The sequence below is a fragment of the Vigna unguiculata genome, chromosome 1, assembly GCF_037176805.1.
Source record: "Vigna unguiculata cultivar grain cowpea cultivar isolate G323 ecotype 2 chromosome 1, ASM3717680v1, whole genome shotgun sequence".
Classification (NCBI taxonomy): domain Eukaryota; kingdom Viridiplantae; phylum Streptophyta; class Magnoliopsida; order Fabales; family Fabaceae; genus Vigna; species Vigna unguiculata.
Window position 1 is genome coordinate 38028412 of NC_140792.1, and position 23145 is coordinate 38051556.

Sequence of the window (23145 nt, forward strand, 5' to 3'; positions counted from 1 at the left end):
TTTACCAAAAGATACCATTTAACTAAATAAGTTAAACCAGACACGAATTAATTCATTTATCTAAAACTTTAAATTAAGTCAATAAGATAAAAATCACTTCAAATATTTTCTGTCGGAGCAAGAAGAAAAAAACATTTGTAACAGAAAAAAAGAAGTATGTATGTGCTCCGAAACATTATGAGAGTGCTCGAATTGGGCCGCACGAATATGACGGGTCGGTGTCGGGCGCCCATTCTAAAACCCTCGCTCTTCGCACTCACTGCTCTTCGCTTTTGTCTTCCTTCTCCTAAAACCCTCGCCTCTGTACTCCATAGTTAGGGATTTTCATTCTCCTCATCACTTCTTCAATGGCCACTCTTCTTCTCAGACACTCCTCTTCCATTTCTCGCCGCCTCTTCCCCTTAGCCTCTCAAATCCACTCTTTCGTATCTCGTTCTCCTCTCTCTACTCCCAATGACTCCACTTCCACCTCCTTCTATTCTTTCAATTCCAATCCATGGTGGAGATCCATGGCAACTTTCACCAGAACGTAACACTTTTGCTTTCTCTTTTTCGTCGCAAAATTTAAAATATACAAGTAACAGTAATCGTTATTAGTATGTCTTTTACTTGTTTTGTTCATCTTATTGTTTGACTTTGCAGGAAGCCTCACGTTAATGTCGGAACTATTGGACACGTGGATCATGGGAAGACCACGCTAACTGTGGCAATCACCAAGGTCTTGATTCACTCTTTGTTTAAATGTGTGTTGAGGTGGATGTTTTGGTGTTTATTACTCAATTAGGTTTGATCAGGTGCTTGCGGATGAAGGGAAGGCTAAGGCTGTGGCCTTTGATGAAATTGACAAGGCTCCTGAAGAGAAGAAGAGAGGAATCACCATTGCAACGGTATGGAATCACACTCTTTTGGTCTTGCAATTGATTGTGTTGTTTTCTGTTGATATGTATGCTTGCTCTATATTTCGGTTTTCAGGCTCATGTGGAGTATGAGACTGCAAAATGACATTATGCGCATGTGGACTGCCCTGGACACGCGGATTATGTTAAAGTAAGCTTTCGAATTTGGTTTAGTTTCTCTAAGAATGTTTTTTTTATTGGAGTTATGAATTGCCTAATGGAAGCTGGGTGGCTAAGTTGTGGCGAACAAATTTAAGCAATTTTACCTTGTATAATAGTTAATTGTGGAATTTAGCATATTTTGGTGCTTGTGTAGCCTGACCTTCTTTTCAAAATGAGATGGAAAATTTATGCTAGGAATTTGGAAGTAGATTAGTTTGTAACAAAATATATTTTATAGGTATTGATTACACTGTATATTGGCAACAGCTGCATTTGTCAGATTCCTATTTTGTTCACTGTATGCTTTATAATTGTCTATTTTTTTTTTTCAGAATATGATTACGGGAGCTGCCCAGATGGATGGTGGTATACTTGTTGTATCTGCACCTGATGGACCAATGCCTCAAACCAAGGAGCACATTCTTCTTGCTCGCCATGTAGGTATTCTACTGATGTGGTTTGTATATATATACCTAGAACGTCTACACCTTTCTCCTTACTTCTAGATTGACATATTTTATCTTTAAATGTATTATGCAGGTTGGTGTGCCATCTCTTGTTTGCTTTCTAAATAAAGTTGATGCTGTTGATGATCCAGAGTTGTTAGAGCTTGTAGAAATGGAGTTACGTGGTAGGGTGTTTCTCTAAGGCTTCTCTTCTCTTGTCCATGCTCAGAAAATGAATAAACCTGCTTAAGTTTCTGTAATCTTTGTGTTTGCTAAAATGTGTTTTTATGATAATGTTTTTTGCAGAGCTAGTGAGCTTCTACAAGTTCCCTGGGGATGAAATCCCGATCATTAGAGGTTCAGCGTTGTCTGCTTTACAGGGTACAAATGACGAGATTGGAAGACAGGCCATTCTAAAATTAATGGATGTTGTAGATGCATACATTCCTGACCCTGTTCGCCAACTTGACAAGCCCTTCCTAATGCCAATTGAAGATGTGTTCTCAATTCAGGTAAAAGGACCTGAACTTTATTTTTTGGGTTAATTTTTGAAGAAAGCAGATTCATTGAAGTAAAGATGGCCTCAGTTATAAAATTATTACAATTTGTAATGTAAGTCTTGTGTTTTTATCATGTTCTATCACTTTCCATATGCTCCAGTATAAACACCGTTTAGGTAACGACACTGTTTAAGAAGTACTATTTATTACTATTCTGTTTACGTTAAAATTGCTTTAAATTCCTTATATGCTCCTTCAGTTCACTCAAACTACAGCAATTATTGATGTGCTTAACATCATAAGCAGATGGGATTATGAACACTGGAGCATATGTGGAATAGATGTTTATAATACCGGTCATCTTTGTAACTGTGGTCACTTTAACAAATTCTTTCTTGTTCTTCTAAATCTCTAGTTAGGTGAAGGATAAAATTTCAAAATCTTAAATTTCAAATTCTTAATTCGGTCTAGGGTTTTTGAAGAATAAAAAAGGAAAGGAGGTAGCATTTGTTACGGCCTTGCTCTTTGTAATGATATGACGCAGTGGAAATTTAAATCTTAACATAGTGCTTTAAAAACTGTTGTCTCATATAATTGTTTTTTTTCCCTTAAAGAGAATATCAAAATTTCTATTTTCAACACTTAGTTCTCTCAAAATCTGCATTTGTTTCATTACATATATTGGATTGTATGGACATAAATAAATATGGGGGCAATGGTTTCCATCATTTCAGCTGCTTTATATTTTTCATTTGTGATGAAGGGACGTGGAACAGTTGCCACTAGCCGTGTTGAACAAGGCGTCATTAAAGTCGGTGAAGAAGTAGAGGTGTTAGGTCTAATGCAGGTATGTATGTTCATTGAGTCATTTCCTATATATAGCTGCCTTCTGATCCTTCCTGTTAATAAACTAACATTAATTATTCTTTCAATAAAAACACTACAGATTAATCAGAAACCTTTCATTAAAGACAAAACATCAATGTATATTAATTTCTTACAAACAAACAATAAACCAGTCGAAATTATTCCCCCCAAATAAACATTTCACATTTACTGTGTTTGAAATAGAAAAAAATGTAAAGTATAATAATGCTTGCATGGCTTAGGATCTTATTTTCATGCAGTATATATAACAGAATATTGGATGGACCCACATGTCAAATCACTCTCTTTGAGGTTCCCTGGTTTATCAATGGTCACCGTCTGTTGAAGGAACCATACTTCCTCATGCTTGATGTACTTCTCAACTTCTTCTTCAAACTCTTGATAAAATTCGAAAACTGGTCGTTTAGGTTATCCCTAGCATTAGCCTCGTCATCATCTCGTAGTGGTACAGGTGTAACGTTGCTCTGCTCCCGACCGATGTGGGACACGGTTCTAAGTTTACCCTTGGCACGTCGAATGAAACTGTTGAAAGTTTCATCGTTATCAAGTGAGGTGTTATCTGAGTTCGCCGCACGACCATGTTGTCCCTTCCAAGCGCGTGTGGTCTCTACTGCTGGATTAGCAGCACGCCACCTCATCCTTGGATCATATCCAGCTTCACTTGAAGCAACTCTTGTTGCCTTTCCATGAACCTTTGAACATGATGAGTTCCTGTTCCATGATGCAGGTTGGTTTGAAAAGTGTTCGATGCAAGGTATATGGTTTCTCGACAAACTTGGTTAAGCTCAAATGATTATAAGTTGAGTTGGTGTAACTTGTTTTATAGTGTGTTATGAGGGTGTAAATGGAAGATTATGAACTAAAATAAGAAAGAAATAGTGACATGTTTTGAATAGGTATGTGTATGAGGACTAATTGTTTTTCGTAGGAGCTATCCAGTTAAGATTCTGAACAGCAATTAAGAAGAGCTTTTTCTAATTTTCCACGGAATATAATGGTGTCAAACTCCAAAACAACCAAGTACTGATGTATATACAGTAACATTGAACCATGGCCAAAGTTGACGGCTTAGTCCTAATCTTCTCAAGGAAATAAAATAAAAGGAAGAGATTTTCCTTAAGTACTTGATAATTCTATGGTTAGTATTGTATACTGCTGTTTTAATTATTTGTTATTATCATAATAAAAAGCAAAAAAAATAAACATAAACATTTATCTCTTTCATCAAAAATCAGTATCTTCCTCTCCCACCCTCACAAACATGAGAGTTTTCCATGGAGCAGCTAGATGGTATCAGATTCCAAGAGGACCCTTCTTCAGAATTGGCGAAATAAACAAAAGTTTCAGTTGCAGCTTGCAAGAATCACATCATTCCCATATATATAAGATGCTTATGTGGTTATGGGTAATTATTATTCGTGTGTCTTTATGTGGAAATTAAACAACTCATCGCACTTGTTGAATTTTAAATTACGATCAGAGAGCCAGAATGTAAGTGGCTCCTACCATACCAAACATTAAAACAAATATGTTTCTGGAATTTTATTTTTGCATGTTCATGGTGTAGTGTATCAACCGTAGTTAAATTTATCTCAATCTAACGTTGCTGGTTGAGTATTGCTTCCACATTTATCTCAGTTAATGGATAGTTTAACGTTGTCATGTTCTTTCACAAAAGACAGAAAGAGAGGGGGGGAAAGCGAGTCCAAGTCATGCAGCTCGAAAGAAACAAAGTTCTAATTTTCAACTCACGCCAAAGATTTCTTCTTTCTTATACCATTTACTCTTCCCGGTTCCACCGCTGATTTATGTCACTAACACCATCTTTTAGAAAACAAACCATTATGTACCAAACTTGACACTTCTAGAACCAGTTATTTTGACTCAAATTCAAAATACTGAACCAGCTTTTATGATTCCCGTAAGTGTTTTTTTAAGGTGGGACGGTTGTTATTAGAGAGAACTTTGACTACACTAAGGTTCGAAACTACTTTATTACACCTAACAATCACATGCAAGAACTTATCTGCTTTTTCATAATGGTAATGGGGTTTTGAATTTACCACCATTAATAAAAGACTTGAAAATTAGTTCACTATGTAACCAAGTAGAGTTAACAATAAACTATACTTTGAAATGGCGTATTTTAGAGACTAGAAGAAAAAAAAATTCTTGCGAATGTTACTGTATTATAGTTAATGGGCTCCCTATATTTAGAGAAGTAATATTTTTTTTTGTTTTATTATTATATTAAATTTATAATTTTAGAATTTATAATTAGTTGGTCATTTAATAAATTATTAAAGAATATATTATGTTTAAAGTATTACTTCTCTGAATAATTATTTTATTCATTTGATTTATTATTAAACTGATTTACCGTAAAAATAAAAATATATTTCAACTCTAACCTTTAATATCTAATAAATTATTATTTTAGTTCGTAAATAGTATTATTAGTTTTTTAAATTTAAAATCTTCATACAAATCTCTAAAATGCTCGAATTCTATATTGAATCGATTTAACCCACGGTATGTATTTCTAAAGATTATTTTTAAAATTATTTGATTTTTAAAATAAATAGATAATTATTTCTTTTAATGTGTGTCCTTATACACATATGTTGTCTATTGTAATATTTATCTATTATAATATAACAACCCTGCAGAAGAGTGATACAAAATATCATGAGCCGGACCTTCAAAGATAATGCATCAGAATTAATATACAAAATATGAACTCTTCTTTGATTGTTTTCAGGTTTAGCTGTTGAGTCAGGAAATCATAAGACGGGGCTGGAGGGCCACTGCAAGGTGACAAGATGAAACTGTCACAGCAAAGAATGGTCCATCTTGTAAGGGAAAGAGATTGTAAGAAGATTTGTTGCAGCTGCAGTTGAAGGGATTATATTTTGGCATTTTTTAGCTTAGTTCAAATACTACCAAATATATTCCAGTGATAAACAAGTGAAAGCAGTGATGCATACCTTTAGTCCCTCATTGAAAAGCCATTAAAAAAAAGCAGTCTTAAACGTTGACAATAAAGCAGCATAATAATGTCTCAATGGTTTCAACTTTCAAGTACCACCTAAGATTTACTAATGCAACCCACGTTCTTCTTGATTTTTTCTCTCTTAATAGTAGAAGGTGGAAGGGAGTAAAAGGAAACTCGATATCAATCCTACTTACGCACATACAAATTTGACTAATCAAATTAACTTACATAATTCACAACATAGAAACAGTCTAATTAATGCTCAACGATTTAAAAGCTAAACAAGGGTGCTGGAAGATGAATACAGGCTAATTTTACAATTCAACGTTGGAGCATATCCCAGTTGGGGAACAAGTCAACAAGATCAAGAAAAATATACTCTGCATACCTCTTTAAAGGAGCAGTCAAAGTGGATTGCCTATTTTCGTGTGGATCTTCCAAGGTTCTTATGACCACCAAATTACCATGGGAAAGAAAGATGCATAATCAATAAACAGATACAATAAACGAGCCATCTTCATTACTACAGTGAGACATTCCATGGTTATGCACAACACTATCTAAATAATTTCAGTATTAGAACCCTGTGGAAGAGTGAAAAAACAGAATTGAAGGTATGGTTATGCCTCCAGATAATGACCCTTGTATGCTACTAATAACTCCTCTGCATTTTCTCTGAACTGTGATATATACTTGTCCAAGAACATCTCCTCAGACAAGCACAACACATGAATATAACTGGGGACTTTCTTGCAGAGATTTTTTGATTTCAACAGTTGGAAGACTTTATATCGAGGAAGCATGCGATCCTCCATGTTGTACATTAAAATCTTAGGCTGGTGAATAAGGACTGACTTGGGCAGCATAACTGTATGCAAGAAGAATTTCATTCCAACTTTCAACTTCTTCTCTGATGTTCTAAACAAAGTCGGGGTTCTCTTGAACATTTGCAGGCCCTCATCCTTCCAAAAACCAAAACAATTAATTAGTTTCAACTTTCTCTCAAATGTTTTATCGCTCAAACAACTTAATGTATGAATTGCATGGACAAGCATTCTTGAATTTTCACGGAAACCCAAGTCTACAGCTCGAGAAACATTGTTTTCAATAGTAGACCGCTGTGCAACGAAAAGCCTTGGATGAAGTTTGAGTAGCAATGAAAGATGAGTCCCAAGAATGCCACAACTCTCCAAGAAGACGACATTCTCCATAATTCTTTTGTACTTTGGGAGTATCCAGCCACATCTGTGCAAAACAAGAACAAAATCTTTCTGGTCGTAGACAATTTTCCTAATAGCTTCAACTGAGGGGACCAATGTTTTCTTCAAGCTATGACTCAAAATGGAGGGATTCTTTGAAATGAAGCTGCATAACTCGTAACCCTGGAATCCAGACATCTGAAAGAGCTGAATTTTGGGTCTCAAGATTTTCTCAACGTTTGTAAACTGTATCTGGGGTCTTTAACGAATCAGGGAGAGAATCTGGCTTTGGGAAAAGCCTATTTGTTTGAAGAAAGTGAGCACTGATAAGGGGTTTTGAGGGAATCTGCACCCTGAAACACGTTTGGAGACATAAAGGGATTGGGTTCTGGAGAACTGCAAGTCGGAATTCAGGTAATCAATTATTGAAGTGGTTTCGTTGAAGTGTAGGCAACGACTTTTGGTTGAGAAAGATAGGAAGAATGTCATAGACTGATAAGAGAATTGATTGAAAAGAGAAGATGAAACAGCATGGTGTGACTTGAGAGACTGCATTAGTTCTGTGATCGTAGATGAATGAATGCTTTGTTTAGAATCAACCAAAAAACAACGTATTTTTTAGGTTTTCTATTTCGAATTTGAAGTCACCAAACGTTGGCAGCCCTAATCAAGATAATCCCCAAATCTGATTCTCAAGGGTTTCGAAGAACCCTAAATCCCTAATTTCTTTAACCTTTCGTCTCTCGCTTGGATTTCAAACCCTTCTTCTTCATTGAGCACGGCCAAATCACGATGAAGAAGACTGAACCCTTTCTTGAAGTTGCGTTCTCGTCGACGGTGGGTTGCTTCGCGGGGGTCTGTCTGGTCTGGTTTTTTGCAGGTACCGTGGTGGCTGTCGCATTGGCGCAATCGACTTCGATTTCTGTCACGGTGGCCTGCGGTTCTGTTTGGAACGGAGGTGGAGGATTCTCGCAATGTAGGTGTGTTCGCGTCTGGTTTCGCGTCTTCTCCGGGCAGCTTTTTTCATCGCAGGTGGCTGCGTGGTGGCCGGCGCCGCAGTGATGGGGATTTCGCGTCAGAAAGTGCCCTCGTCGTCGATCTGATTCGCAGTGGTTCTGCAACGCGTGGCTTCGTCAACGTGTGGTGGTTCATCGTGGCAGCCTGGTTTCGCGAGACATCTGCTGGCTCTGGTTTCGTCGCAGCGTAGGTGGCTCGCAACACCGATCTGGTTGTGTTCGCGTAGGTGGCTCGCGACGGCGGCGATCTGGTTCGGGACGGCGGCTTCGCAAGCGGCAATTTGATTTTCCAGGCCCTTTTTTTGGCCGTCAATGGCTGTGGTTTGCTCTAAAGTGTGCCGGCAGAGATTCCGTTTAGGGGTTAGTTCATGCGCTTGGGAGAAGATAAAAACCTGATAAAATTTTTGTATTAAAATAAATACCTATAAATATTTAGTTTCAGTATAAATAAAATATTCAATGTTTTGGTAGTTTAATATTTTTTGTGAGTAAATTAAATCAAGAAGTTAACAAAATATTCAAGTTTAATACTTTTTGCAGTTAATGATCATAGTTAGTGAAAAATGTTAAACATTAGTGTTTATGTATATCATGCGAATATTGGTTGTTCCAAAAGAAAATTAATATTTTGGCCAGATTACATACATGTGATGGTAAAATGTGATAATTAGAAGGTTTTGTTTTGGTTGATGATAAATCAATCCAAAGATGAATAAGATGGGTTTGTTGTTTGACATACTTCATTATCAATGTTTAGTCGTTACAACAAAATATTCTTAGTAGTTAATATTATTTATATTGTTGTCCAAAGAATATTGATGATGCATTAGATGTCTTGAGATGTGTTAAACCATTATTTAAATATATTTATAATTATTTATTTTTATGATGTGACATGGGTGTTTTACTTTTTTAATAATATTTGCTTTATTAGGAGTTAGTCACTTTTGTGGTTTATGTTTTATGTTTAAGTTTGTGTATGCCTACATTGTATTTATGCTTTCATAAACTAGCATGTTTGTCTCCTAAATTATTAAGCTTTCCAAGTTTATGCAAGGATCAAATGTGTTGGATTGATAGAAGACCAAGGAACAAACAACAAAACCCTAAGTTCAGCTCTGCACCTAGAGCTAAGCAACATTCGGGTTTGGCTGGATTCAGCCCAACCGGATTAATCGAGGATATGGGTAATTTCGGACATCACACAAACGTAAGCCAGCCCACACTTCACCGGAAGAAGACAACACCTTTGTGTGATAGGAAAGCGCAACACCTTCCAATGAGCATGAGGAATGAGCAAATTCTGAAGAAAAGAGGGAAGTTGTAGATAAAAGGTGAAGAGGTCGGGGGAAGAGAATATTATTTTTTGTATTCTTAAAGACATCATTTGTCCCAAGTTTCGTTTCTCTTTCTTCGATTTGGTCATATTTTTATGAAGGACAATGATATTTTGACAATTTTCTCTTATAATCTGATGTGACTTTTTTTATGTGTTAAAATATCATTTTATTTTTTTAAGTTAAAAAAATATTAATTTGTATAAATTATGATCAATTTGATTATTTTTTGTGACGACATTTAAATTGTTAACCAAAAGTGAACAACGACAATCATGTGTCATTTCGTTATTTTTTTTATTTTTTAAATTTTTTAAAAAATTTTAAAAAATTGTTCACATCCAAGTCAACATTATGACACATGGCAGTGTCATATGTCAAGCAAGTGTCATTACCACATACAAAGTCAGTATTATTGTCACATATTTTATATTTAATTCATACAAATTTTCGTTAATTTTATTCAAACAAATTGAATTGAATTGTCTTTTATTCTAACAAACTAAACTGAATTTAGTGAACTGAACAACGATATGAACCAACTGTTATGAACCAAACCTTTTTTCTAATTACACTTTTGAATCAAACTATATTAATTTTAATTTGGACTATACTATTTTAACCGAATTGTACTATATCAATATTGTTCATAAAGTGTTTTTAAAAATGATAATATTAATTTCAATTCACTGTCGTGCTAAATTTAAATGTATAGTCAAAGTGATTAACAATACGAAGCAAAACTATTACATTTTATAAATTGTTTTCTACTTTTAATTTGTTTCATGTTTTCAAAGATTCGTATGAAAGTCAATTTCTCGAAGGAATTGGCTCAAAATAACAAATCCAACCAGCAAAGTATATGTTCAAATGAATCGAGAACAAAAAGCTATACACAAAAAACAAAAATAAGAATAGTTATTTTCACCATCATATAAAATAAAAATCATATTAAAACGAGATAATAATTTTGTAAATTAAAAGGGAAAAAAGAAAATATAATAGAAAAATACAGGTAAATATAGATTTAAGTTATATAAAATAAATATTAAATATGTTTGTACACCTAACACAATTTTTTGCATGATCAAGGTTCTAGTTAGAAGCTTTAACCTTTATTTATTTATTAATATATATATATATATATATATATATATATATATATATATATATATATATATATCCGAATTCAATTTTAACCATTTTTTCTAATATATAATATTATAAATAATCCATAGTTCAATATAAGTTGATACATTATATCAAGTTTTAATTTGTAATTTAATAACTTATAATATTTTTGTTGATATTGATATTTATTACATATTTTTTGTATCATACATATTAATATGTATGATAAGAAAATATACAATAAAAATTAACATCAACAAAAATATTATAAATTATTAAATCTTGAAGTCTACCAAAATAATAGTGCAAAAATATGAGCACTTAAGTTTTGTAGGAACATGTCTAAAACTAAATCTTAGAAGTACAAGATAGAGATTGTCCATCATCAAGCAACTTCCCATCATTAAATTTTTCTTTTTTCTTTCACCATGATATTTCCATCAACCAATGGAGAGTTTAAAATAGAAATTGAATCATCCAATCAACCATTAGGCTCCCTTCAATTGAAGTCAAAGTATACTAATAAAGATTGATAAGGAGTAAAAGATGCAAAGAGAACATTGTCCTTTAAAAGTTTCTTAAAAAACAAATTTAATTGAAAAGTATCACAACATTAAAATCGAAAATATTTTATTGCTTACAAAAGAGCAACAATACGTAACTATTTTATATGATTTCATCGACAAAAGCAAATGATTTTAAGCAAAGAAACAATTATATACATTCGTTTAAAAATTCAAAAGAGGAAATACCGACTAAAAGTATAAAACTCCTATCTATACATTCGTTTAAAAAATAAGAAAAGAAAATTAGAGTTGACTCAAAATGAAAAAAGTTGAATATAAAGCATCTATACTAAACAAACAAGTAAAACCTATATTACATAAATTATCTTTTAATTTATTTATTCATTTTATTTATACTTATCACAAGTTAATGCATTTTCATAAAAAAAATAAAATAAAGAGAAAAATGGTCAGTTTTTGAACCAGAATAACCCTGTCCTAATATATAATTTTTTCTACCTCGAACATAATTATTTCTCATAAAATATACCTAAAATTTACCAAAAGATACCATTTAACTAAATAAGTTAAACCAGACACGAATTAATTCATTTATCTAAAACTTTAAATTAAGTCAATAAGATAAAAATCACTTCAAATATTTTCTGTCGGAGCAAGAAGAAAAAAACATTTGTAACAGAAAAAAAGAAGTATGTATGTGCTCCGAAACATTATGAGAGTGCTCGAATTGGGCCGCACGAATATGACGGGTCGGTGTCGGGCGCCCATTCTAAAACCCTCGCTTTTCGCACTCACTGCTCTTCGCTTTTGTCTTCCTTCTCCTAAAACCCTCGCCTCTGCACTCCATAGTTAGGGATTTTCATTCTCCTCATCACTTCTTCAATGGCCACTCTTCTTCTCAGACACTCCTCTTCCACTTCTCGCCGCCTCTTCCCCTTAGCCTCTCAAATCCACTCTTCCGTATCTCGTTCTCCTCTCTCTACTCCCAGTGACTCCACCTCCACCTCCTTCTATTCTTTCAATTCCAATCCATGGTGGAGATCCATGGCAACTTTCACCAGAACGTAACACTCTCGCTTTCTCTTTTTCGTCGCAAAATTTAAAATATACAAGTAACAGTAATCGTTATTAGTATGTCTTTTACTTGTTTTGTTCATCTTATTGTTTGACTTTGCAGGAAGCCTCACGTTAATGTCGGAACTATTGGACACGTGGATCACGGGAAGACCACGCTAACTGTGGCAATCACCAAGGTCTTGATTCACTCTTTGTTTAAATGTGTGTTGAGGTGGATGTTTTGGTGTTTATTACTCAATTAGGTTTGATCAGGTGCTTGCGGATGAAGGGAAGGCTAAGGCTGTGGCCTTTGATGAAATTGACAAGGCTCCTGAAGAGAAGAAGAGAGGAATCACCATTGCAACGATATGGAATCGCACTCTTTTGGTCTTGCATAACATTGAAGTCCCTTGTAAGTGTCATAGTTTTGTTAATTTGTGTTGACTCTAATAATAAGATTTTAAATGTAACAACAATCACCTTCTATTATTGATTAGAAATAATGTTACATTTTAATATATATTATTGATTAGAAATAACTTTACATTCAATATTTATATAGATACAATATCCCTCTTGTGTTTTTACCACATAAGGCTTTATCCTCTAAACTCCCAGTCCATTTTGTCGTGACGTAACAAAGAAGTGGGCTTAAGGCCCAAAGGGCCGATTATGTCATTCCACTCTCCTTGCTCCATCTTTTTCCACAAAAAAGAAAATATGACTCATGCACAATATATTTGTCCATGTTTTATTACTATTTATAAAAATACACAGGCTATCAGCATCTTGGTATTTACATTTTAAAAAATTTAAAAGATAATTTGAATCATTATTATCAGATATTGTAATTAAAATGTTATAAAACGATACATTATTTAAAATATATTTCAGTTTTTCTTTTTTATTGTTCGATTTAAAAGATATTAAAGAAGAAAAATTGAATGAGGTGATGACAAGCAATTATATGATTTATTGCTAGAGAAAGTAATTAAATTAAAAAATAATTTTTGAAAAAGATGATGTATAAAAGAATCTCTTTTAAATATTATTATAGATTACATATGCTATAACTCTTGAAAACATGACCATCTAAATACATATTTGACACCAATTTTTTTCTTTTTATAGTTGGTACCCTCCTCCACTTGTCAATAAAGATCTTGCTATTGATACCTTTTGTGTATCTTCTATGTGTTTGAGAAAATAATTCTCTATATTATATTTTTCAGAATATCCCCTTTATTGGATTCCTCTAAAAACTAAGTAAAAGAGCTTTTTTTTTTTTTACTATAAAAATTCCTTGGTCTTGGTCATGGTCAGAACTTAGTATGACAACTGTGTTTTATTTTTAATTCATTGAAAAAGTATGAAATGTGCTTGTTCGCTATGGAAAGGAAATTTACAAAGAAGATTTTCAATTAATTTGTCCAAATTTTGAAAGGGTTTTGTTCTTCTGGGTATAGAAGCCCAAAGTTGCCATTTTTAAGAAATATAAAATCTTGAATTGGACAACAAAATTAAGTACCGAAGACAAAGATAGCGTGTACGCTTCCGAGTAACTTTCAGTTTCACTTCACTCTCTGTACTCTCCACTTCTTCTATCTCACCAAATAATCCTCCTCCACACTTCTAAGTAAGGTTCTCCTGTCACTTGAAACAGTGAATTATTCGTCCTGTTGTTAATGTTCAATGGCACCCTTCCAGAAAAAATCCAAGACCAAAAAGAAGACTAAGAAGTTCAAAAAACACAAACAGGTGAGTCTTGTACCTGTTGAGCCCAGAACCAGTGAGACCGATTGGTGGGACTCTTTCTGGCACAAGAATTCTACTACCCCAGGTATCTTCTCCTTTCCCATAATTCCATTCCCCTTCAAAGTTTCGAACTTTAATGGTTTATCATTGATGTTGTTCTGGAATGAAACCCTTCAAAGTCATGCATGTTTTTCTCTAGTGTTATCACCTGATCAATTGTCAACAATTTTGTTGTTTATGTCTTGTTGGTAAAGAAATAAGGGGGTTTCCACGCGTGGGTTTTCTTCCCACATCCCATTGTTTGAGGTGGTGATCTCATTCAAATTGCTTAGCTGTTTTGGGTGGTGTTACGGATATGATTGATTTGATTTGAAATTTTTTTTATTTGAATGGGTATGCTTGATGAAATGTGCAGGATACTCTGTACCTATTGATGAGGCAGAAGGGTTTAAGTATTTCTTCAGGGTTTCAAAGAGTTCTTTTGAATACATATGTTCCCTTGTGAGGGAGGATCTCATATCAAGGCCTCCATCAGGGCTCATCAACATAGAGGGAAGGCTTCTGAGTGTTGAGAAGCAGGTTGCAATTGCCCTTAGAAGGTTGGCATCTGGTGAGTCTCAAGTCTCAGTTGGAGCTGCCTTTGGGGTTGGGCAATCAACAGTGTCTCAGGTGACTTGGAGATTCATAGAGGCACTTGAGGAACGTGCTAAACATCACCTCAATTGGCCAGATTTCAATAGAATACAGGAAATCAAGCGTGGTTTTGAAGCATCCTATGGGTTGCCTAATTGCTGTGGAGCCATTGATGCAACACACATCATGATGACCCTTCCGGCTGTCCAAACCTCAGATGACTGGTGTGATCAGGAGAAGAACTACAGCATGTTGTTGCAGGGAATTGTGGATCATGAAATGAGATTTATTGACATTATGACTGGTTTGCCTGGTGGCATGTCATTTTCCAGATTGTTGAAGTGTTCAGCATTTTTCAAGCTATCAGAGAATGGTGAGCGTTTAAACGGAAGTGTGAAAGCTTTGGCTGGAGATGTTATAAGAGAATATGTGGTTGGTGGGTGCAGTTATCCTCTTCTTCAATGGCTCATGACTCCTTATGAAACTAATGGAGCTAATGCCATATCAGTTTCACAGTCTACATTCAATCAGAAACATGGAGCTGGAAAGGTTCTTGCTGTGAAGGCATTCTCGTTGTTAAAGGGAAGTTGGAGAATCCTGAGTAAGGTTATGTGGAGACCTGATAAGAGGAAATTGCCCAGCATTATCTTGACATGCTGTTTGCTCCATAACATAATCATTGACTGTGGAGACTCCTTTCAACCAGACGTTGCCTTGTCTGGTCATCATGATTCTGGATATCAAGAACAGCATTGCAAGCAAGTTGACCCTTTGGGGAGGACCATGCGAGATATTTTGGCCAAGCATTTACAGCAATAATGTACTTAGATGTTCATGATACTTCTGATGTTACCTTTGTACATCTGATCTACAATTTGACTTTTGACCGCGGCATTCTGTCTTTGAAATTAAGAAACTGAGTTTTCTCTCCCCTTTGGTTGGGAATTGTGATTTATCCCCTTGATTTTGTTTAATGTTAATTATTCTCGAAATATATGTTGCTGAACAGTTAGCTAGATTTTTATTAGCCTTCAGTCTTGTAGGATAATTTGTCCATGAGCCACTGTATCGCAGTAACTAGTCCTATTCTCTCTTGTAACAAATGAAATGATGCTTAAGACGCAAACATGACAGAAAAAAGTTCCATCGTAGCTTCTTCTGAGAGAACATTACATAAATTTACAGCAGGATCTCTACACTACAAGAACCGTAGATCCTCTATATTGAAAAACAAGTACGGTCTTGAACCATCTCTAGATTACAAAGAAAAAAGGTAAACGTCTAATGTAATTTAAACTAAGTTAAAAATCCGGCTGACTTAATCTCCCTTAGTGGGAGGCTGCATGCATGCACAAAAGGGTGCTTTCTTCTTCTTTTTCTGGTAGTTTCTTCTCGTCCCATCATAGAGATAATCTCGCAAAAGGACTTTTGAATTTCGTTCATCTATCATTGTCTTTCCTTTGCCTTCTTTTTCATCATTCAACTTCAGAAGTAAAAATTGCAGTCTTTGCACCTCCAACTGCAGCCGACCTATCTTTTCAGACCCTCTCCGAGCCTGTTCTGAAACTCTCCTCCTTCTGGCACTTCCACTCTCATTTGATTCTGCTGTATACTTCGCAGCAAAGGATGAAGTACCCTCTTCTACATTCTTCTTCAACTTGTCGTTGGCATCAAACAACTTTGTGATGGCTTCCTGGGTAGTTTCAAGCTGCCCTTTCACCGTATCCAACTCAATACCTTTTCCCTTTGTGGTCTCAGTAATTTCTAGCTTGCTCATCAAATCTTGCACGGTAATTTCAAGGTTGGTCAACTTTTGAGCATCAGAATATAGTCTTTCTAAAATCTTCCTCCTGTTGCCTTCTTCATGTGAATGTGGCAGTGTCAATCTTCTTGAGATCTCTAATTTGTCCACACTCAACTCCTTCTCAATCAAGGACTCTACGGATGGATATTTGTTTCTCAGTTCCTTGGTTGCTCTCTTTTGTTGGTATCCAGTAGGCACAATGGCTGTCTTCTGCGCCTTTCCAACTGTCAGTCCAATAACGCCATCCTTGTTAGCAGTTTCCCACAATTCGAGCATCTGATCATCAGTCTCAAGAGTTCCTCTCCTACCTATCCCATATGAACATTCAGACGTTTGATCAAGCATGATGTCTTTTGGCAGAACTTCAATTTCTGCTACAGGGACATCTGACACTGATCTCTTTGATTTCAGTTCATCAGAAGGTCCACCCCGATGCCCCTTCGTATCATGCATTTCAGTAGCATACTTACTTGCTTGAATATTTCCTTGGCGCCAGCTGAATCCAGATTTTAACACTTGAATCTCTCTCATTTCATCCTTAGTTTTGAAACTTTCATTCATCTGTTTAACAGCCGTTTCAATTACGTTGATTCTTTTCTGCATGTCTTGGAAATCTGGAAGTGCATCTATTGCCGCAGCATTCTGATGTTCACCTGTTTGTTGACCACCTTCATTGTACTTGTGAAACGCCAAACCTTTAACCTGGAAACAATGATTTAAAAAAAAAAAAAAAAACTTCATTTTGTCAATGTAACCAATGCAATAGTAGCTGGTTCCCAGTTGAAGATAGCATGTAAATTACCTTTGATACTTTGTCTTCATGTGGTTTTGCATGCCCAAGTGTTTGCATCTCCAAGGATGTTATGCAGTCATTCAGAGCACTGGCAGCAGGGACATAAGCAGCCAACTGAACCCGAAGCTTCCCGTTTTCACCTTCCAACTTGCAAACTCTTTCTTTCAGCATTTCACTTTCCATATCTTTGAAGTTCCTTCTGCGTTCAAGATCTTCACATGCATGAGCTAGCTCGCGCACCTTCTCTTCAAATAATGTTTCATTGACGGCAGAAATCTGCAGTCTAGTAAAGAGTGTGGCTGCCTGAGTTTCCCATTGTTTAATCTCATTTGTTCCCTTGAGTAGTTCATGACTTAGCTTCTCTTCCCTCACTTTAATTTCTCCAAGTTCTTGGCGCAGGTGCTTCATTTCTGCCTCCAACTTCTGATTCACTTCACCAAGGCATCCAAGCTCTTCATTTTGTCGATCCTTGTCGGAGGATAATTTTAAAATTTGACTAGCTTGTTCTTCAAGTATCACCCTGGCTTCATCATACTTACTCTTCAGAACTTCCACCAATCTTTGTAATTCTGTTTTCTCATCATGTAAAGTGCTAAGCATCTCTGCTGCTTCCAAAAACTCATTTTCCTTTTGAGACAACAATTGTTTTCCATTCCTAATCTGAGAATTTAACTGATCATTGACCGATTGAACCAATTTTAGTTCAATGCTTGACGCTGCAAAGGACTCTCTAAGATCGGAATTTTCCATTTGTACATCTTCTATTTTGTTCATCAGTATTTTTAGTTTCTCCTCGATGTTGGTATTTACAGAACAAAGTCTATCGAGATTGTTGCTTAGCTCTTTAAGTGCCAGGAGTTTTTCGAAGACAATGTTCTGGTAGACCAGCGAGAGATTAGATTGTGTGATTGTCTCATGAATCATAATGCAGATTTCATCTTCCATCTTACTTTTCTCTTCACCCAGGTCCATAAATCTTCTCATCAAGGAATTTTTCTCTTCAAAGGTTTTGCAACTTTCTTCCTTTATGTTTTGGTGATCCTCTTTCAAATCTAACAGCTGTTTGCATAAATTGTCTATTTCAGTAGCCATTACTTCCATTTTTTCTTCTCCTTTCCTTATTGTCAACTTCAACTCCTGATTCTTCTCCATTATCTTTTGTACTTCTGCCTGCATTGTCAAGAACTGTGTAGACTGGGTTCTCAACTCCTTGTCTAGGGAATTTCTTTCCGTCAAAAGATTTTCGGCCTCTAATTTCAACTGGCCAAGGAATGTAACAAGAACTGAATTTTCAATGGCCACTTGCTGGCTTTCATTGAAAATTGTGACAAAAGAACTTTGTGTCTCTTGAATTTTGCCATGTACGTGGTTCAGAAGCTCCTGGTCCTTTTCAATCATATTTTCACACCAAGGCTCGCTGTTAACATCAAGAGCCTTCAACACCTGAAGGAGCCCGATCCTGAGTATTTTAATTTTCTCAGACAATGAATTAACATCAACTTGCTTCTGAGTGTTGTCATTCTCCAATTTAGATATCAATCTATCAGACAGTTTGGAAGCCTCCAAGAGTCCCTGACACTCAACTAGAAGGGAGAAGTTCTTTTGCCCCAAATCCTGGATACATCTCTGCAAGATGAATATTTCCATTTGAGCATGTACAGATCTGTCCATTTCCTCTTCATACTCTTTTGTCTGGTAATCTGCATCTTCTTGGAGAACAAAGATTTGTAATTCCTTCTCAGCCAAGTGACATTCATGCAATTGCACAATTCTGGAATGTTCTTCCCTCTCAGCATATAAGGAAACAAGTAGCTCTTCCAACTTTAGAAGTGCAGATTCCCTTTCTGCTTTCAGTTCAGAATGCTTCAGTTCCAATTCACTGTGTTGTTTCCCAAGATCTTTCAGAGTTTGATGAGTGATGTTGAATTGTGAAACCAAGGTTTCTTTGTCAGAGTTTAGACTGGACTTCTCATGATCTAGCAACATACAAGAGTCTTCTAAAATCTTTGACTTTATCCTTAATCCTTCGAGCTCAGCATTCACGTCACATAGTGAATTTTCTAAAAGGTTGTTTTTTTCTGAGAGCTTCTCCAGCTGCTTAGCTGTGGTTTGTAACTGAGAAAACAGGGTGGCTTTCTCAGCAGCAAGAGTCGCTTGCTCCCCAAGAAAAGATTCGCAAGTTTGTTCCAATACCTTTACCCTTCCTCTAGCATTCTCAAGCTCCACAGTCAAATCTGAAAGAGACCTCTCCAAAACAGCATTCTTCTCTAAAAGATTCTCCATGGTCTCCACTTTTTCCTTTAGATCTGCTTTCTCATCTTTGTAGGTTTCACATCTTTCCTTCAGCTTCGAGTTCTCATCTTGCAAGTTCTTCACAGAAGAGGCAAAGCACTGCGGATCTAAGTCAGTTGATCTGACATCCTCCATCATGGATTCATGTATTTTCTTCACATCATTAAGCTCTTCTTTAAGATGGTAAATTTCTTGCTGGAGAGCATTTCTTTCATCTACCTGCAGTCCAACCTCCAGTTCAAGTTTCTTTATTATCTCCCTCAAATTTATTATCTCATCCTTCATTTTTTTTATAGACAAAGATGAAGATAATTTAAGCTCATTTAGAGTTTTGTTTTCCACTTTGACCTTGTGAGCTTCATCCTCTAAAGCCTGCTTATGGGATTCCATATTCTCCAGAATCTCAGCCTTACCATGAAGCTTGGTGGCAAGAGATCTTAGTTCTTCCTGAGATTGAGAATGCAAATTCTGCAGAGTTTGGAAAGCAGCTTCAGCCTCGATAAACCGCAATCTCTCCTCTTGTATGCAAGTCCAGAGTCTACCCAATTCTTTCTGCTTCTCACTAAGTTCTTCACCCTGAGATCCCAACTTCTGTGCAAAAGACTGCAATTCAGATTGCAAAGTCTGATTAGATGTTTCCAAGAGAAAACACTTCTGTTCAGAACTATGTAACTTTTCAACCCCATCATTTATCTTGCAGTTTAGCTTATACACCTCCTCTTGGGCACAAGAGAGTTTATGCTCCAAACTGGAAATTATCTCTAAGCATTGTTGATAGCTGTGAGCTGCATCTTGCTTCTCTGCAGTAAGTTTAGCAATTTCTAACTTCATGCTTTCAATTTCATTTTTTGCATCATCAGCTTGTTCTTTAATTATCCTTGCGTTCTCTTCAGCTTGTACGAGTTTCTCCTCTAGTTTTGACAACAACTCCAAGGACTGTTTATACTGAGCAAGGGCAGCTTCCTTTTCAGCTTCTACTCTAGCAAGGTCTTGATTTAAGGATCCAGCTTTAGTTTCAGCTCTACTAGCTCGTTCATTGAGTTCTCCTACATCCTTTTGGGCAGAAGAAATATGATTCTCCAGACTATATATTTTCTCCAAGCATTGCTGGTACTGAAGAAGACTAACTTCTCTTTCGGCCTCTAATTCATCAAGGGCTTCCTTCAAGGTTTGAACTTCAGCTTCAGCTATGTTTGCTCGTTCATTAAGTCCTTGAGAATTCTCTCTTGCACGAGACATTTCTGATTCCAGATTAGACAATCTCTCCAAACTCTGCTGATACTGAAGCAAGCCAGCCTCCTTTTCACTTTCTAAGTTAGACAGGGCTTTCTTTAAGGCCAAAATTTCTGTCTCAGCTTTTGTCATCCGTTCAGACTCAGATAAGACTTGAGTCCTACTATCTTGGCTTTCATTGTCTTGCGCATTAATCTCTTCTACGTCAAGAAAATTGAGCCCCCTTCGAACGCGCCCTTCTGAAGACTTTGCATGATCTCCTGACATAAATAGATCGTTGAGCTGTTTCAAACCCTTTCTGCTTATACCACAATCAGTTTCATCAGTATAAGATCCATTTCTTTTTATGGATTGTAAATGAGTTGAAGCATCCTTTTGCAATTCATCTGAGTCAAGAAATGAACGGGAGAAGGTGAATGTCTCTGGTGTATGTGGCTCAGTCTCCATGTAAGAAACTCCGGGTGAATCATCTGCTGATGCAGGAGGCACTTGATTAGGAAATGCTTCAGCCATGGTCCGATGGGCCTGACGAATCACTCCAGTTGCATGATCATATCTCTCCGCCAATGCCCGATATGCACGATAAAACTCTTCAACTAATTTCATCAGCTCTGGCCGTTTCTTATAATACATTTCTGCCCTCCTTGCAAAGGAATCTGCATCTTCTTCAATAAGCTTGATCATATGTTTCACCTTGGAATCCATATCTGTTCATGAGAAGGTATCGATGAGATAAATTAACGAGTTTCAGGGAACGTACAAGGAAGTTAATCCACAAAACTGATACTTGTGACTTTTAGATAGAAATGTAATTTTAATTTTAATGAAGATACACCAACATAGAAGATTCTGAAAGATGTATCAAAATACAATACTGCAGTTTCATTAAATGTCCTTGCATTGCAAAGTTTCTACTAAAGTGCATCATGACTGTAAGTAAATTTGGAAGTAAAACCGGAAACTGGTTTAAACCAGAGTAAATCTTTTTGCCATATACTCCCAAAGGGTGAATATACATTGACGATTACATATGATAAACCAGAACACTTTGTAGCCAGTCCAATAATCTTAAGATGTTATCAACAATTATTTTAAAAACCCAAATTTTACAAGGTCTTACATCAGCATAAGCAATTATCTTTTATCAAACAAATACTATAACTAGAATTAAAATTACCAGTCAGATTCTCTTGGAGCCATTTCGAGTTCTTGGGGCTAATGTGACTGTCCCACCACCATGAATACATTCTTCTAGAATCAGCATGGGACAGAGCCGCCATCGCTCCCGCCAAGTAAACCAACACCAACACTGTGTCTTCTGGTGTTCAAAATACTTAATCCACAAAAGTTCAAGGGAAGAGTAACCAGGACCACGCTAACACTGTTACACAGCTGATGAAATACTAGTCTCTCTTGCTGCTACCATATAGTCATTGGAATAAACAAAAAATACAAAGGAATGCAAATGATTCAGTTTCAGATAAATCATAGACGCACTTTTTCTCTCATCAAAGCAAAAGTAAATTTCAAAAACAGCACCAAAAACAAAAGTAAGAGAAAGAAAATACCAGTTCAGTTAAACTCTCAAGTTCCAAGACTGAATGAATCAACAAGCATCTGAAACACCAGAACCAGTGCTGATCAAACACAAAATTTCAATTAGAACCACAGAAAGAAAGTTAACAGAATTTGGCTAGTACACAAAAAGCATAAATTATGTGCATGTCAGGAAATACAAAAAAAAATGTTACAAATTATTTCTCCGTGAAAATCATCCATGAACATGAGATGGCTACACCATATATTCAAAACACATGACCGGTCAAGAAGGTTGCACTCATAGTTAAGAGATCAAGGCTCAAAACCTGCAACATGAAGCTCATAATTCAGGTAACAAGTTACTCACCAAATAAAAACAAAATTCAAACGTAGGACATTCGGTTCCAATCAGCAGCAACGGCAATGAACAACTTCAACTGTTTTTCTTGACTTTTTCTTTTTTATTCCATTTTTCAGAGTCACCCCATGTTGCTTAGATCTCTCTATTTTGCGGACAATGTTGTTTCTGTTCTGTGCTTCTCTCTCTCTCTTTCTTTCTCAGCTTTGCTTTTTATGCAGTATAGGTTGGTGGTACTGTCTCCCAGCGTCTCAGAACTGTTAAAGTGGAAAAGAAAACAAAATCATAACAAGTTGGCAAAGAAAGAAAAAATAAAGGCAAACATGGCTCTTATAAGGAAAAAAAAAACAATTAAAGGTTAGCATAATAAAATCACATTAATAAGTACTAATTTAGAATCTCAGGCTCGATCACATTAATTTGGAACATTGAAGATGAAAACGGGAGATTGTGATATTAGTAACCGCAATTGTATTTCTTTCCGTTACTAATAATAACCATGATTATACTAAAAATAAAAATATAGAATATGTAATGAGGATGAAATTATTCGTTATATTAAAACATTAAAAAAAAAGTATCTAA

General features: G+C 35.8%; 2 protein-coding genes and 2 pseudogenes across 5 annotated transcripts; 2 read left to right on the forward strand and 2 right to left on the reverse strand.

The window, feature by feature from the left end:
- Positions 1-347: 347 nt before the first annotated feature.
- Positions 348-3685, forward strand: LOC114172683 (elongation factor Tu, mitochondrial-like; annotated as a pseudogene).
- A 2822-nt stretch (positions 3686-6507) lies between these two features.
- Positions 6508-7641, reverse strand: LOC146888963 (uncharacterized; annotated as a pseudogene).
- A 5975-nt stretch (positions 7642-13616) lies between these two features.
- Positions 13617-15496, forward strand: LOC114172446 (protein ANTAGONIST OF LIKE HETEROCHROMATIN PROTEIN 1-like). The gene is made up of 2 exons (XM_028056923.2): positions 13617-13993; positions 14324-15496. The coding sequence occupies exons 1-2, from the start codon at positions 13846-13848 to the stop codon at positions 15358-15360; spliced, it is 1185 nt and encodes a 394-aa protein (XP_027912724.1). The 5' UTR covers positions 13617-13845; the 3' UTR covers positions 15361-15496.
- Positions 15497-15669: 173 nt separating this feature from the next.
- Positions 15670-22842, reverse strand: LOC114172445 (protein NETWORKED 1D-like). Of its 4 annotated transcripts, none has more exons than XM_085672299.1 (5): positions 22570-22842; positions 22232-22280; positions 21841-22079; positions 17148-21370; positions 15670-17047 (listed from the first exon to the last, which is right to left on the reverse strand). In XM_085672299.1, exons 3-5 carry the CDS (start codon positions 21941-21943, stop codon positions 15860-15862), a joined length of 5514 nt encoding a protein of 1837 aa, XP_085528425.1. In that variant the 5' UTR covers positions 21944-22079; positions 22232-22280; positions 22570-22842; the 3' UTR covers positions 15670-15859. The 4 variants fall into 4 exon arrangements, with proteins under 4 accessions (XP_085528425.1, XP_085528423.1, XP_085528421.1 ...); XM_085672297.1 differs by having other exon boundaries at positions 21841-22082; XM_085672295.1 differs by having other exon boundaries at positions 22232-22300.
- Positions 22843-23145: the final 303 nt, after the last annotated feature.